Below are 17,423 nucleotides of genomic sequence, written 5' to 3'. Positions count from 1 at the left end.
GTGAGTTTCACTGGCAAAAAACCAAAAAAAGCCAGGAGAACACCACACCTAAACACAAGGACAGCAATTTATCCAGGAGGGGCCAAGGAAAGAGAGGTGTCAGCTGACTCACACAACCTTCTAACAAAACCACAATTAGCCAGGAGGCTTAAGAAGTGACTTCATCAAGGTTGTGCCGTGCTATTTTGGCGTGTTTCCCGCTTCAGGTGCAGAAGATGAGATGGTGACAGAAGAGCATTATGGGCAACTAAAGAGGTGGAAAGAGCTACGGTAGGTTGGAGGTAGCTATAAATCCCAATATTGAACCTGCCTCATCTGGATTCCTTCCCAGAATTATTTCTTTAAAGGATGGGTGGTTGCAGGAACTGGGCATGGCTAGTCTAGTGTCGAGAAGGACCAAGGGAGTCATGATAGCATCTTCCAATATTTGACATGATAGCATCTTCCAATATTTGCCACAGATAAGAGGGAGTCAACCTTTTTCCAAAGCACCTGAAGGCCAGGAAAGGAAGAATGGATGGAAACTGAACAAGGAGAGATTCAACCTGGAAATAAGGAGGAATTTTCTGACAGTGAGAACAATCAACCCATGGAACGGAAGTTGCCTTCGGACGTTGTGGGAGCTTCATCCCTGGAGGCTTTCAAGAAAAGACTAGACTGCCCTCTGTCAGAAATGGTGTAAGGTCTCCCGCTTCGGCGGAGGGGGTTGGACTAGATGGCCTCCGGGGTCCCTTCCAACTCTGTTAATCTGAATCTATTTAAGATGGTCAAAGGTCTGGAGACTAAAACATAGGATGAACGGTTGCAGGAACTGGGCATGGCTAGTCTAGGGAAGAGAAGGACCAGGGGAGACAGGAGAGCATCTTCCAATACTTGAGGGGCTGCCCCAGAGAGGAGGGGATCAAGCTATTCTCCAAAGCACCCAAAGGCCAGATAAGGAAGAATGGATGGAAACTGATCAACGAGAGATTCAACCTGGAAATAAGGAGGAATTTCTTGACGGTGAGAACAATCAACCCATGGAACAGAAGTTGTGGGAGCTTCATCCTGGAGGCTTTCAAGAAGAGACTGGACTGCCATCTGTCAGAAATGGTGTTAGGTCTCCTGCTTGGGCAGAGGGTTGGACTAGATGACCTACAAGGTCCCTTCCAACTCTGTTAACCTGAATCTATCTAAGATGATCAAAGGAATGGAGACTAAATCATATGAAGAACGGTTGCAGGAACTGGGCATGGCTAGTCTAGGGAAAAGAAGGACCAGGGGAGACAGGATAGCATCCTTCCAATATTTGAGGGGCTGCCACAGAGTGGAGGGCATCAAGCTAAAAATAAGGGAACCCTACACAAATAAAATAAAACATTAATTAATATGGGCTTTTTAGTCAAAGACGCAGGGCAGTATTCAGAAGGAACAATAAGTATTTTCTATGCTGAAGAAGAGACTAATTTCCCCCACCCATAATTCTTTAAGACCACACCTAGAATCCTGCATCCAGTTTTGGTCCCCACACTAAAGGAAGATGTGGAGACTCTGGAAAGAGTGCAGAGAAGAGCAACCAGGATGATGAGGGGACTGGAGGCTAAAACATAGGATGAACGGTTGCAGGAACTGGGCATGGCTGGTCTAGGGAAGAGAAGGACCAGGGGAGACATGAGAGCATCTTCCAATACCTCAAGGACTAACACAGAGAGTTGGGGGAGATCAAGCTATTTTCCAAAGCATCTTTGAAGGCCAGACAAGGAATAATGGATGGAAACTGATCAAGGAGTGATTCAACCTGGAAATAAGGAGGAATTTCCTGACAGTGAGAACCATCAACCCATGGAACAGAAGTTGCATTCGGGAGTTGTGGGAGCTTCCATCCCTGGAGGCTTTCAAGAAAAGATCCATCCAAATGGCATAAGGTCTCCTGCTGGGGCAGGGGGTTGGACTAGATGACCTGCAAGGCCCCTTCCAACTCTGTTAATCTGAAAACCTATTTTTACAAGAGTGGCTGCATTCACACAACTTTGTGATTCGGTAGGCAAGCTAAATTCAGGTAGACTTATAGGAAACCTCTAAAACAGACCTTCAAGGCAGAGCAAGGGCAACTTCTTAAAAACCACAGTGTAACTTTCCTACACACCACATTTCCACCCCCACCCCTTCGGTGTGTCCTGGTTTGTTTCTCATTTTCCGTCTTCCTCCTCCTATATATATATATTTGCCTTTCAGCTACGCAGGGAAATTTGTCCACACAAAGAATAACTACTGAATGGCTCTGTTATTTTCTGCTATTTCGGTCTCAAAATTATGGGCTGGATGTCTACTTGTTGACATGAGTGGAGAAGAAGATGGAAAAGTGACATTTTGGTGATGGAAACAGCGTCCCAACATTTTCCCCTGTGGCCAAAACAACTTGTGGTTTAAACTAGCAACTTCCATGAAAACAAACAACAACAAGGGAACCCTATACAAATAAAATAAAACCTACGGTAAATAAATATGGGCTTTTCAAAAACACAGGACAGCATTTAGAAGGAACAATGTGTTGTTTCTGTGCTGCAAAAGACACTAATTTCCCCCCATCCCTAATTCTTTAAGACCAAACCTAGAATACTGCATCCAGTTTTGGTCACCACACTATTAAAAAGAGGTTGAGACTCTAGAAAGAGTGCAGAGAAGAGCAACCAGGATGATGAGGGGACCGGAGGCTAAAACATACGACGAACGGTTGCAGGAACTGGGCATGGCTGGTCTAGGGAAGAGAAGGACCAGGGGAGACAGGAGAGCAATTGTCTAATATTTGAGGGGCTGCCCCAGAGAGGAAGAGCTATTTTCCAAAGCACCCAAAGGCCAGAGAAGGAACAATGGATGGAAAGTGACCAAGGAGAGATTCAACCTGGAAATAAGGAGGAACTTTCTGACAGTGAGAACCATCAACCCATGGAACAGAAGTTGCCTTTGGAAGTTGTGGGAGCTTCATCCCTGGAGGCTTTGAAGAAGAGACTGGACTGCCATTTGTCAGAAATGGTGTTAGGTCTCCTGCTTGGGCAGAGGGGGTTGGACTAGATGACCCACAAGTTCCCTTCCAACTGTTATAATCTGAATCTATCTAAGATGATCAAAGGCCTTGGAGGCTAAAACATATGAAGAACGGTTGCAGGAGCTGGGCATGGCTGGTCTAGTGAAGAGAAGGACCAGGGGAGACATGATAGCAGTCTTCCAATATTTGAGGGGCTGCCACAGAGAGGAGGGGGGGTCAAGCTATTTTCCAAAGCATCTTTGAAGGCCAGACAAGGAAGAATGGATGGAAACTGACCGAGGAGAGATTCCACCTGTAAATAAGGAGGAATTTCTTGACCGTGAGAACAATCAACTCATGGAACAGAAGTTGTGGGAGCTTCATCCCTGGAGGCTTTCAAGAAGAGATTGGACTGCCCTCTGTCAGAAATGGTATACGGTCTCCTGTTTGGGAGGGGGGGTTGGGCTAGATGACCTGCAAGGTCCCTTCCAACTCTGTGAATCTGTATTTATCCTTTCTCCAGTTTCATTTTCGCAATGGCTTCCTTCTTTAGATAAAGTCAAATTATGCAAACGACAGCTGGGACAAGAAGCACGCAGAGGGAAAACAAGGATCAGGAAAAACTCTGACATAACAATATGCTGAAATTGGCTTGGGTTCATTTATTCATGTTTCTCACTAATGAGTGGTTTGACATCCTACTGGCACAGTTTGGCTGGTTCTCCCAGAAAACTGTATAATGAAGAATGTCTGTCTGAGTTTGTCTAATTCCCCCCCCCCTTTTAATGTCACATTTTAACAGAGGCTCCCATGAGCAGGGGCCAACTCTGGCCCATTATTAGCTGTCAATCATAGTAACCTACTTTAAAAGACAGAAGAGGAGAACGATTCCCACCAATAAAACAAATTCGTGCAGCGAGGGTTATTTATTTAGACAGGGTTTTATATATAAATATATACTGGAGAAAGAGATTAAGGAGTCTGCAGATCTAATAAAAGGAGATGCACCAATCCAGGAAGCTTGAACTTCCCAAGGAGCTGCGGATTCTGTTCTACAGAGGAAGGATTGAGTCTCTCATCTGCAGCTCCATCACTGTCTGGTTTTGGCTCTGCAACCCAACAAGGCAGACAGAGATGTCAGAGGAGGATCAGAACGGCAGAAAGAAACAATGGCTGCCAACCTGCCTTCCATTGAGGACCTGCGCACTGCACGAGTCAAAAAGAGGACTGTGAAAGTATCTACAGACCCCTCGCATCCTGGACACAAATTGTTCCAACTCCTACCCTCAAAACAACACTACAGAGCACTGCACACCAACACAACAAGACACACAAGGACAGGTTTTTTCCGAATGCCATCACTCTGCTAAAGAAATAATTCCCTCCCCACTGTCAAACTATTCACTAAGGCTGCATTACTATTACCATTAGTCTTCTCATCGTTCCTATCCCCCATCTCCTCCCACTTAGGACTGTAACTCTGTTGCTTGTATCCTTACGATTTATATTGATTGTTTCCTAATATTATTTGATTGCTTATTTGTAGCCTATGACTATTATTAAGTGTTGCATCTTATGATTCTTGAGGAATGCATCTTGTCTTTTTATGTACACTGAGAGCATCTGTACCAAAGACAAATTCCTTGTGTGTCCAATCACACTTGGCCAATAAAGAATCCTATTTCTATTCTATTTCCTATTCTATTCTATTCTCCTTCCTTCTTTCCTTATTCCTATTCTATTCTATTGTTTTCCCTATTATATTCTATTCTATTCTGTTCTCCTTCCTTCTTTCCTTATTCCTATTCTATTTCTATTCTATTCTATTTTATTCTATTCTATTCCTTTCTCTATTCTATTCTCCTTCCTTCTTTCCTTATTCCTATTCTATTCTATTCTATTCTTTTCCCTATTCTATTCTATTCTATTCTATTCTCCTTCCTTCTTTCCTTATTCCTATTCTATTTCTATTCTATTTTATTCTATTCTTTTCCCTATTCTATTCTATTCTCCTTCCTTCTTTCCTTATTCCTATTCTATTCTCCTTCCTTCTTTCCTTCTTTCCTTATTCCTATACTATTCTATTCTATTCCTATTCTATTCTATTCTCCTTCCTTCTTTCCTTATTCCTATTCTATTCTGTTCTATTCTATTCTATTCTCCTTCCTTCTTTCCTTCTTTCCTTCTTTCCTTATTCCTATTCTATTCTATTCTATTCTATTATCCTTCCTTTTTTCCTTATTCCTATTCTATTCTATTTCTATTCTATTCTTTTCCCTATTCTATTCGATTCTCCTTCCTTCTTTCCTTATTCCTATTCTATTCTATTCTATTCTAGTCTATTCTATTCTCCTTCCTTCTTTCCTTATTCCTATTCTATTCTATTCCATTCCATTCCATTCTAAAAAGGCATAAAGATGACACAAGAGAAAGGCGGCCAAAACCAAACACATTTTGGCAAAAGACTCATCCAAGACAATCAAATGTTGAGTGAACTAAATATTTAAAGAGCCTCCAAACCACAACTCGAAAAGCTCTTCTCAGAACAATTAAAGCTCTAAATTCCTTAAAAGCCAAGTCTGGCATTATCCTATCTCACCTTACTATCTCCCACCCGCCTTCAGCAAACCGGGTTAATATTAAGCCAAAGGCCCACATGACCACAGCGATTTCTTCGGACAATGCTGGTACTTTGGTTTAGAAACAGAGATGAGCACCGCCCCCTAGAGTCAGGAACGACCAGCACATAGGTGCGAGGGGAATCTTTACCTTAGTTTAATGAATAGAAGGACTAGGGCAGAGGTGGGTTCCTACCAGTTCGCACCAGTTCGGTAGAACCGGTTCATCAAATCTACCGAACCAGTTAGAAGAGGTTCCACCAGTGGACCCGGAAAGCAGGCCACACCTACAGAAGAGGTTCCAAAAATGTTTGAAATCCACCACTGACACACACACACACACACACACAGACTCACACAGAGAGAGAAAGAGAAAGAGAAAAAAGGAAGAAATAGATAAATAAAAAAGAAAGAAAAAGTGAGAATTGAAAGAAAAAAAGGAAAAAGGGACAGAGAGACAAAAGGAAGGAAGGAGAGAGAGAGAGAGAGAGAGAGAGAGAGAGAGAGAGAGAGAGAGAGAGAGAGAGAGAGAGAGAGAGAGAGAGAGAGAGAGAACACATGGCCGGCAAGCCATTCCCACCAGGTCACAGGGCCGGCAAGCCACTCCCACAAAGGAGGCCACACCCACAGAGTAGGTTCGAAATTTTTTTGAAACCCACCACTGGACTAGGGGTGACATGATAGCAAGAGTTCCAATATCTCCAAGAAGAGGGAGTCAAGCTATTCTCCAAAGCACTTGAGGGCAGGACAAGAAACAAGGGATGGAAACTCATCCAGGAGAGAAGCAACTTAGAACTAAGGAGGAATTTCCTAACAGTGAGGACAATTAATCAGCGGAACGACTTGCCTCCAGAAGTTGGGGATGCTACATCACTGGGAGGCTTTTAAGAAGAGTTTGGACAGCCCTTAGTCTGCAATGGGACCCTTCCAAGATCCCCTCCAAGATCCCTTCCAACTCTTATTATTCTATTCTATGCTGAATGATAGAGGAAGCTTGAAATACTGTCTTGAGAAGCTGATGGGCATTGAATATTTTAGAATTTTTTGCTTTAAAAAGGACAAGGATAACAACGATTTTATGTATACTTGATAGAGGATTGGTGATATAATGTATAACCTTAAGAACATATTACAATTTATTTATTTATTTATTTATTTATTTATTTATTTATTTATTTATTTATTTATTCATTCATTCATTCATTCATTCATTCATTTATAGGGTTTGTATGCCGCCCACTCTCGAGAGACTCAGGGCGGCTTACAGATAAAAAGGAAGGGGGACAGGGAATAAGAGATCAAAGCTTAATGCATATAAAGAGGATATATAATGTATTAATACAGATGGATTCGGAAACAGAATTAGTTAAAGATTGTATGATAAAGTGGGCTCAAAACATTGAAGAACCAATAATGTTGGACACATGGGAAAGAATCTGGGTAAGAAATGTGAAATTTACACAAGCTCAAAATCTGAGAGAAATTTTTTACAAGATGTTCTATAGATGGCACTTAGATCCTAAAAAGCTGGCTTCTATGTATCCGAATGTACAGCCTAAATGTTGGAGGTGTGGTTCTCTCGATGCTACATATTATCATATATGGTGGACCTGCCAAAAGGTTAAGGCATTTTGGATAAAAATATGGTGGATTATGCAAAATATCTTTAAAAGAAGGATAAAGTTTACTCCTCAGCTATTCTTACTAGGTATATGTACTGACTTTACAGTGGTAGAGACTAACTTGATTCTGCATCTAATAACGGCAGCAAGACTGTTGGTGACGCAATACTGGAAGAAGGAAGACTTGCCTACAACTCAAGAATGGACATTGAAAGTTATGAACTTAGCCAAGATGGCTAAAATATCGGCATATCTTAAAGATCACTCAAATGAGAGATATAAACGAGACTGGAAAAAATGGATTGACTATATACAAAATAAATACGGGACCAAGAAACTCCAGTTAGCCTTTGCTTAAGATCAGAAATGATTTAAATTGTTTAAAGTTGGTTCAGCAAGAAGAAGCTAAGGTCAATGTAGAATGTTATTAGTTTTATTTATTTATTTATTTTTCTCAACAGATTTTAGACTGTGTTTGTTAGAAATCCATACCGTGTACGGGTTCTGGGAAGTCGGGGGGGGGGAAGGGGGAGGGGGGTTGGGGGAGAGGGTGGAGGGAGGGAGGGGTATACATTAGGCTAGACAAGAATTTGGTGGTAAACTAGAATTATTTTGACATACAAAAAATTGTACTTCGATGTCTTACTGATTGAGGAATGATGAAATGTTTGCCTTAAAAGAAATAAAACTTTTGAAACAAAAAGGAAGGGGGACAATGATACCTTGTTGTTGATATATAATTTTAATAAGGGAATAATTAAAAATTGGTATATATATATATATATATATATGGAAGTGGAAGTGTGACCTTCCTCCCACACTTGGGCATACCAGGGGTTGTGACTTTAAGTATATACCTCTCACCCTGGCTGGCTGATAAAGGAGTCGTTCTCTGTAGCTCAAATGGTTAACTCCCTGCCTGGGAGGCAATAGAGCACAGGTTCGATTCCCAAAAACTTGGGTATGGCTAGCTGATGAGAGCTAAATAGCTTGAAATAGATCTATACTAGTCTCCCTTTATTTATTTATCAGCATAAATATAACATATATATCTATATATCTATCTATATATATATATATATATATATATATATATATATATATATATATATATATATATATATATATATATATATATATATATATGTATGTATATGTATATATGTAGCGACTACTTATAATACTTTGTTGAAAAATGAAGGAATAAGATCTCTGTTTGAAGGTATGAGGTACAAGGATAACAATGAACATAAGCATACCTGATAGTTGATTGGTGGAATTACGTATAATGGAAAATAGTGATATAGAAATATAAATGGTTGGTAAAAAAAAACCTTTTCTTTCACATGGGGATTATATAAAGGTATACTGTTATTAAATAGATAATCAAGAATGTAATGCGATTTCACATGTATACTGTTTCTCTTTAAATCCTCCGTAAAAATAGGACAAGCTGAATACATTGACATTTAGTGGAAATACACCAAGGGGAGGAGGAGTGGGATAGAAGAAAGAGGGGGAGAGAGGGCGAGAGAGAGGGTGGGGGGGGGGGGAAGATGAGAAGGAAGGGAGGGAGTGTACCGGGAGAGAGGAGTGGTAGAGGGGGAGGGGAAGTAGGGTAGAGGGGAATGATGGAGGGAAGATAGAAAGTTGGAGGGGGGCGGCGGAAGAAAGAGGTGTATGGAGAGTGGAAGAGGTATATTGGGTTTCTATTTTTGGGGGTATTGTTGACAAGAGGAATTGCTGTGATTATTGTTTAATGTTGTATGGCCCCGGCTATGCACAGTATATATGTGACTGCATGAAAATGAAAAATAAAAACATTTTCATACAAGAATGTAAGGGAACTATGATTTATTGGGGGGAAAAAATACAAATCGCCATTGAACATATACTGTACAATGAAAGTGAGGCTATTTAGTTATACTAGATGGAAAATCTGTGATGGTAAATGTTATTCGGGTAAGAGCCGAGGTGGCGCAGTGGTTAGGGTGCAGTACTGCAGGCCACTTCAGCTGACTGTTATCTGCAGTTCAGCGGTTCTAATCTCACCGGCTCAAGGTTGACTCAGCCTTCCATCCTTCCGAGGTGGGTGAAATGAGGACCCGGATTGTTGTTGGGGGCGATATGCTGACTCTGTAAACCGCTTAGAGAGGGCTGAAAGCCCTAGGAAGCGGTATATAAGTCTAACTGCTATTGCTATTGCTATTCGAGAACATGGATGTTAAAACTCCTGTAACCAAACGACATGCTATATGTGATGATGTTTTTTTTGCTTTTTGTTCTCTTTTTTTAATTGTTGTCTGTATGTGTTGTTTGTGTAATAAAAATAATTTCTTTTATAAAAAAAAAAGAAGCTGATGGGGAGGGGAAGATGCAACTATGTTCAATCAATCAATAAAAACAACAGAAATGCAAAAACTCACCAGCTCATCCAGGTTCTTGAGGTCACACAGGGCTATCCGTGGTGTTTTGTTCAGGTACGCGGGAGACTTGTTGGGCCCCGAATCTCGGATCGCCTGCTCTTTCTTCAACTCCCCACGGGCCCCCTGGTCCCTCATCTCCTCCTCGATCTCCTCTTCCATCTGAATGAGCATGGGAGCGAGCATGCCAAATTTGGAGCCCTTCCGGGCTACCTCCAGCAGACACAGGACGAAATTCTTCTCGTTCTTCTTCAACACCAAGTCGTTGGTTTCGAACATCACCACGTCCTGGATGCCCAGCTCCTGACGGCACCACTGGATGAAGTTGGAGATGTTGTCGCGAGCGATGAACGAGCCGGGGACCACGTTCTTCGCTTGGAAGATGACCTCCTTCTGAGGGATGCGCATGTGGGAGGCGGCTTCCGGGTTCGACTGTTGGAACTCCAGCGCGATCCGGTTGACGTTGTTGGCGTGCTGGCAGAGGTCGTAGCCCGTCTCCAGCACGTCCATGAAGTTCTCCACCTGGACCTCCAGATCGTAAAGGGTGTTCAGCCACTCCGCCAGGTCCTCCTTCATGGCGTAGAGATACTCCTCACTGGAACGGAATGGACGGATGCTCTTAGAAGCCGCAGACTGGATGTTACTTGGGTCGGCCATTGTTCAAGGTCTTGGGAGTAGTCACTGTAGGGCAGAGAGGAAGGGAGATATCAGCATGGACTCAGCGCTTTAGTCCTTCACAACAGAGCTGGGAAGTCTGTATCGTATTCATGAGGATAAAAAAGATATTGAAAGAAAAAGGGAATCGACATAGTAAGAGAGTCAATTTGGACTAGTGCTTAAGGAACGGTGGGATTCAACCGGCTCGCACCGGTTCGACAAACCAGTTGCTTCAAGGACCGGCTGGCTTTGTCCACCTTGCCCCAACCCGCCCCTCTCAGGAGTCTCCACGCGATCCGTTCATCACGCCAGGTCCCGCACGGAGATTCTGGGAGGGTGAAAAACAGGCCTCCCGGAAGTCCAGCCGTCCGAGGGCCTCCGGAGCTCAGAGGCGGCCGTTTTCATCCTCCTGGACGAAAGCCTCTGTAGCCTGCGGGGTGGGGGGGTGGGAAACAGGCCTACCAAAAGTAGCAGAAGTCCGAAAACAGGCTTGTTCCCAGCCTCTGGAGGGCGTCCGGAGCCTCGGGGGGAGGCTGTTTTCATCCTCCGAGAAGCTTGCGGAAAGTGTCCGGAGCCTCCCTCTGTCATGGTGCAGGAGGCCGAGTAAGCCACGCCCACCATGACCACGCCCACCCAGCAACCAGGCAGAGAACTGGTTGCTAACGTTTTTTCAATCCCACCCCTGTTATGGTGTCGGTCCGGAGACCAGGTGATGGTGAGTTCTAGTCCCACGTTAGGTCCGGAAGGCGGCTCGGTGACTTTGGGCCAATCACTAGGAGACTGGGAGTTGTACTCTCATTTAAGGCATGAGAGCTAGCTGGGTGACTTTGGGCCAATCACCAGGAGACCGTGAGTTCTAGTCCTGTTTTAGGTATGACAGCCAACTGGGTGACTTTGGGCCGAACACCATGCGACATGTACAGTATTTTATAAACAGCTGAAAGTGGGGGGGAAAGGGGGAGGGAATCGAAATGGCTATAAGAAACCAGATAAAGCCAAAAGAAATTGATCAGATTGCCTGAAAGTCGCGTTCCTAAGTGGGGGGGGGGGGGGAAGCTGATTTAAATGCTGAAAATAACTTAGCCCTCCATTCGGCTAAAATCTCACTTTCCCCACCTTCTCTCTATTAATCCTGTATCATCCTGATCCAGCATGGTAACCAGCTCAGGCCTTAAAACATATTTATCCTATTTCTACCCAGTCCAACTCACCCAAAATCAATGCTTTACGTTCCATGCAGAATAACCCTGCGATTCGCAGGGTCGGAAGGGACCTTGGAGGTCTTCTAGCCCAACCCTTTGCTCAAACAGCAGACAGCTGGGATACGTCTGCCCCCAGAATCCCCCAGCCGGCACGCTCAAATTGGATCGTTCAACTAAGCGAATAGGATGGGTTCATCAAGGTATGCCCACCGAGAGCAGAAGGCTGCAGAATTCCTGTATGTTTAAATAAGTTTATGTGCATATAAATACATTTTTAAAAAGTTTTTTTAAGGAGCTCTTGAGCTTTCTCCTCTCAGTGGGCATACTTTGTTGTGCTATTCAAAATGGAAAAAAAAGCAGTGCGCATTTATCTATATCTATATCTATATTGATCTATCTATATCTATATCTATATCATCTATATCTATATATCATCTATCTATATTTAATCTATATCTAATCTATCATCTATCTCTACATTTATCTATCATCTATCTATCTATCTATCTATCTATCTATCTATCTATCTATCTATCTATCTATCTATCTATCATCTATCTACCTACCTATACCTATACCTATACCTATCTATATCTATATCTCTATATCTCTCTATCTCTATCTATCTATCTATCTATCTCTCTATCTCTCTATCTCTCTAATCTCTATCTCTATATATCTATATCTATGTCTATCTATCTATCTCTATATCTCTATATCTATCTATCTATCTATCTAATCTATATCTCTCTATCTCTATCTCTATCTATCTATATATCTATATATCTATATCTCTATATCTATCTATCTATCATCTATCTATCTATCTATCTATCTATCTATCTATCTATCTATCTCTATCTCTCTATCTCTCTCTCTCTATCTCTTTCTATATATCTATATATCTATATATCTATATCTATATCTATCTATCTATCTATCTATCTCTATCTCTCTATCTCTCTATCTCTCTCTCTATCTATCTATCTATCTATCTATCTATCTATCTAATCTATATCTCTCTATCTCTATCTCTATCTCTATCTCTATCTATATATCTATATATCTATATCTCTATATCTCTATATCTATCTATCTATCTATCTATCTATCTATCTATCTATCTATCATCTATCTCTATCTCTATCTCTCTATCTCTATCTCTATATCTATCTATATCTATCTATCTATCTATCTATCTATCTATCTATCTATCTATCTATCTATATCTATCTATATCTATATCTATATCTATATCTATATCTATATCTATCTATCATCTATCTATATCTATCTATCATCTATCTATCTCTATCTATCTATCTATCTATCTCTCTCTCTCTCTCTATCTCTCTCTCTCTATCTATCTATCTATCTATCTATCTATCTATCTATCTATCTATCTATCTCAGACATTGCGATCTCTGGAACTTTAAAATATATTGCTTGCTAAGCTTTCGTTAGCCACAGCTACCATCGTCAGAGCGTAAAAGCCATTAAAGAGATACCTCCCTTTATACAATGTTAACCAATTTGGCCATTGGGCCCATGATAGGCCCGTCCACCTGCCTCCCACCTGTAATTAGCTTTCTTTGTTTTTACATCAGGCATGTTAATCGATGCTCCTATTCCTCCCTCCCTTATCGAACACAGCTTAAGGCAGGACAAGAAGCAATGGGTGGAAACTAATCAAGGAGAGAAGCAATGTAGAACTAAGGAGGAATTTCCTGACAGTGAGAAGTAATAACCCGTGGAACAGAAGTTGCCTCCAGAAGTTGTGAATGCCCCAACACTGGAAGTTTTTAAGAAGAGCCATTTGTCTGAAGTGGTGAAGGGTCTCCTGCCTAGGCAGTGGGTTGGACTAGAAGACCTCCGAGGTCCCTTCCAACTCTGTTATTCTGTTTTATTCTATTTATCTTCTGGGATGGTCCATCTCGTTTCTTTTACGACAGAGATCAGCTCCATGCATGGATGACACCGGCAGGAATCAGGTGAGCTCTTTTTCAGAGTAAAACATGCTATGCTCACAAACAGACACGCCTTTTCATAAAAAAAATGTGTTACTCGGAAGAGGTGCCGCCAGCCATCTGGTTGGTTGCCAGCCAACATCTGCACAAATAAGCAGATGTTGTGCCCAAGACGTCTCCACCCAAGAAGCTCCTGTTTTTCTACTACGTGCCCCCAGGGGTTGAGGATTTCTCCGAGTTGATTGATGGGTAGAAGTCTCAAAAGGGGACAGTGGTTTCTCTATAGATTTTCTACCCCTTTTCCTACCCCAAAGCTTCCCCATTTATCCCCGGGATCAAGGGATGATTATTTGCAACCCTCCCAGTAGGCTGGTGACAAATAACAAAAAATCACATGGGACCTTGGAGGTCATCTAGTCCAGGAGTCACCAACCTTTCGGACCTCAAGGACCACTAAATTCATAATTTTAAACCTCACAGACCACTTGCCTCCAGAAGTTGTGAATGCCCCAACACTGGAAGTCTTTAAGAAGATGTTGGATAGCCATTGGTCTGAAATGGTGTAGGGTTTCCTGCCTAGGCAGGGGGTTGGACTAGAAGACCTCCAAGGTCCCTTCCAACTCTGCTATTGTATTATTAACCTGATCTGACTAATGACCGGCTGGGTATGGCTAGATGGTCATGTGGCTGGGTGGGCGTGGCCAACTCAATGTCAATCATGTCGAGGGGAACCTACTCTACTCGCCACCCCTCACCTGCCCACCCGGCTCCTTAGGGCCCCCAACAGAAAGCAGTTTCTGGAGCTAAGCAGCCCCCAGGAGAAAGAGTTGGCAAAACAGCTCAGTTCAAATTGGATCTGGCCAAGAAGGAGGTTCAGCAGAAGCACCTCACTGAGGACTAGGAGCATGGGCTTTCCAAGCAGAGGGAAGACCTGTGGGAGTGCAAGGCCAGGTGACGGCACCTGGAGGCTCAGCGGGCTGAGATGGTCAGCCAGTTCCAGGCCACGATGCACTGGAACGAGGTTCTCTGATTCTTCCCTCCAGCCTTGCCCAAAGCCCCCCACCAGGAGGCCGAAGCAGACCCCAAGTCTGAACTTCTGCCCCCCCAACCCCCACAAAAAGACCCCGAAGGGGGAGACTCCCTGCAGCAACACAAGCGTTCATTGCACGAATCCATCCCAGGGGCCGCAGTTTGAAGACCCCTGATTTAGTGCAATATAAAAAACGCAAATAATTTTTCTGCGGACCACCAACATTTCCTCGCCAACCACCCGTTGGTGACCTATTCCAACCCCCTGCTCAAACAGGAGACCCTACACAGTATGGTGACTTTGAGCCAATCATCAGGAGACTGGGAGTTCTAGTCCCAGCTTACAGAATGGCCAATGCCTGGAATTGCAGCACCTGACACTGTGGTTTCTTCCCCCAAACCCCAAGACTTTAAACCTTGGGCTGCCTTACTGTCGGCCTCACCCCATTCCTAAGAGGTCTTTAAGGGAAGCGTGCCTAACCGTCCCTGTCCTAAGAATTCCCTTGTATTCGTCTCCATTTCGTGTGTTCCTAATCTTGTCTGTACGTATCTATTACCTTATGCACGCTTGACAAAACAAAGAAATGGAAAATAAATAACAACGAAGATGCTTAAATGGCACCTCAATCAAAGAGAAAGGAGAGAGTCGGAGTTTTTTTTGGGGGGGGGAGGGAAGGGTTAATGCCCCCTTTCTCACAAAATTAGAAAGTGAAAGCAGGCATCCTCCAGACAAGGGAGGGGAGGATGCTGGGCAGAAGAGGGGCGGTGGGAGTGGGGGGGGGGCGCATTCCCCACTTAGTTCAGTTATTGCCGACTAAACAGCGCCCCAACTTGGCCCCCGCATCGCTCCGATTCTCCCACGTCTGTCTGATCCGCTGCGCGCGATCCCGGTGATTTTAGCCCCCTCCACAGCCCATTCCCGGGGTCGGATACACCTCGGGAAGACCGGGGGGGGGGGTGAGAGAGGGGGTGGGGGCAGGCAGAGAGGGGCTGACAGACAGACAGACAGACAGACAGACAGGGGAGCCCCCGCATCGGCTCGGACGCGCAACCCTCGGCGTCACCTGCCATCTTCCAAAGGAAACGTGGCAGCCAGATGTGGGGGAGGTCGTCGGGTTGGGACGCGAGGGGGGGCAGTTAGAGGAGAGAAAGCCTTGGAGGTCTTCTGGCAGGACAGCCTGGGGATCATGGGTATTGGAGTTCCAGTTATTGGGACTCCCAATGCCCATGGTTCCCGGGCTTCCCTTCCAGAAGACCTCCGCGGGTCTCTCCTCCAGGGACTCCAATCCCATGGTTCCCGGGCTTCCCTGCCATTAGCCCAGGGACTCCGATGCCCATGGTTCCCGGGCTTCCCTGCCATTAGCCCAGGGACTCCGATGCCCATGGTTCCCGGGCTTCCCTGCCATTAGCCCAGGGACTCCGATGCCCATGGTTCCCGGGCTTCCCTGCCATTAGCCCAGGGACTCCGATGCCCATGGTTCCCGGGCTTCCCTGCCATTACCCCAAGGACTCCGATGCCCATGGTTCCCGGGCTTCCCTGCCATTAGCCCAGGGACTCCGATGCCCATGGTTCCCGGGCTTCCCTGCCATTAGCCCAGGGACTCCGATGCCCATGGTTCCCGGGCTTCCCTGCCATTACCCCAAGGACTCCGATGCCCATGGTTCCCGGGCTTCCCTGCCATTAGCCCAGGGACTCCGATGCCCATGGTTCCCGGGCTTCCCTGCCATTAGCCCAGGGACTCCGATGCCCATGGTTCCCGGGCTTCCCTGCCATTACCCCAAGGACTCCGATGCCCATGGTTCCCGGGCTTCCCTGCCATTAGCCCAGGGACTCCGATGCCCATGGTTCCCGGGCTTCCCTGCCATTACCCCAGGGACTCCGATGCCCATGGTTCCCGGCTTCCCTGCCCCCATTTCCAACCCTGGCCCATGGCCTGCCCACCGGCGCCTCTCCAGAAAGACCCCCACCCCCTCGCCTTACCGGGGGATGCGGGGAGCGGAGAGGCCAGGACCCGCGATGGGCACCGTTCCCACCTGCAAGTCATCCCCGCGGCCGCCGCAGTTTCCCCGCTGAAGTCGCTGCGCAGCTGAAAAAGCCGGGGGGGGGCCGCAACCTTTCTCCCCACTTCCCCCCTTCAAAGATGCGCCGCAGGGAGACTCACCTGCGCGGCCATCGCGGGCGGCTCTGTCGGGGGCGGCTCAGGGCAGGCGGGCCGGATCCTCCCCGCGCCTCATGCCCGGCTTGCCCGCCGCCGGCTCAGCCCGGCCGGTCCGGCATCTCGGCTCCCTTCCGCCTGGCCCACGTGCGGGGCTATCCTCCTCCTTCTCTGCCCGGGATCCTGGAGGCGGCGCTGGGCTGGAGAGCCGAGGCTGCGCGGCGGGGAGGGTGGGGGAGAGCCGGCCGGGGTCCTGGAGGAGCGCCAAGCGAGCGAGCGAGACGAGTGGGAGGCAGCCGAGGCGAGCCGGGGCTGGTGCTGCTGCTGCTGGCGCTGAGCTGGCCAGCCTCTGGCCGGGGATCCCGCGGCTCCAGGCGAAGGAAGAGGTGGAGCTGGGCGTCCGGCAGGAGGAGGAGAGAAGGAGGAGGGAGAGGAGGAGGGAGATGAGGAGGAGGAGAGGAGGGAGAAGAGCAGGAGGAAGAAAAGGAGGAGGGGAGGAAGGAGAGGAGGGAGAGGAGGAGGAAGAAAAAGAGGAGAGGAGGAGGAGAGGGGAGGAGGAGGTAAAAGAGGAGGAGAGAAGGAGAGAGAGGAGGAGGGAGGAGAGGAGGAGGAAGAGGGGAGGAGGAAGAGGAGAGGAGAAGGAGAGAAGGGAGGAGGAGGGAAAAGAGGAGGAGGAAGAGGGGATGAGAAAGAGGAGAGGAGGAGGAGAGAAGGAGAGAGGGGAGAAGGAGGTAAAAGAGGAGGA

At 45.7% G+C, this 17,423-nt stretch overlaps 1 protein-coding gene across 1 annotated transcript in view; it reads right to left on the bottom strand.

Moving 5' to 3' along the window:
• Window positions 1-17,158, bottom strand: part of GAS2L1 (growth arrest specific 2 like 1) — a 32,460-nt gene extending 15,302 nt beyond the window's left edge. Inside the window, exons 1-2 of the mRNA XM_032229357.1 lie at window positions 16,685-17,158; window positions 9,653-10,348 (exon numbers count right to left, since the gene is read on the bottom strand). Coding sequence (XP_032085248.1) covers window positions 9,653-10,324 — 672 coding nt within the window. The 5' untranslated portion in view covers window positions 10,325-10,348; window positions 16,685-17,158. The remainder of the gene's footprint in view (window positions 1-9,652; window positions 10,349-16,684) is intronic.
• Window positions 17,159-17,423: the final 265 nt, after the last annotated feature.

The sequence above is a fragment of the Thamnophis elegans genome, chromosome 13, assembly GCF_009769535.1.
Source record: "Thamnophis elegans isolate rThaEle1 chromosome 13, rThaEle1.pri, whole genome shotgun sequence".
NCBI classification, from domain to species: domain Eukaryota; kingdom Metazoa; phylum Chordata; class Lepidosauria; order Squamata; family Colubridae; genus Thamnophis; species Thamnophis elegans.
The sequence above is the reverse complement of the archived record's forward strand: the minus strand, read 5'-3'. Positions and strand labels throughout refer to the sequence as shown.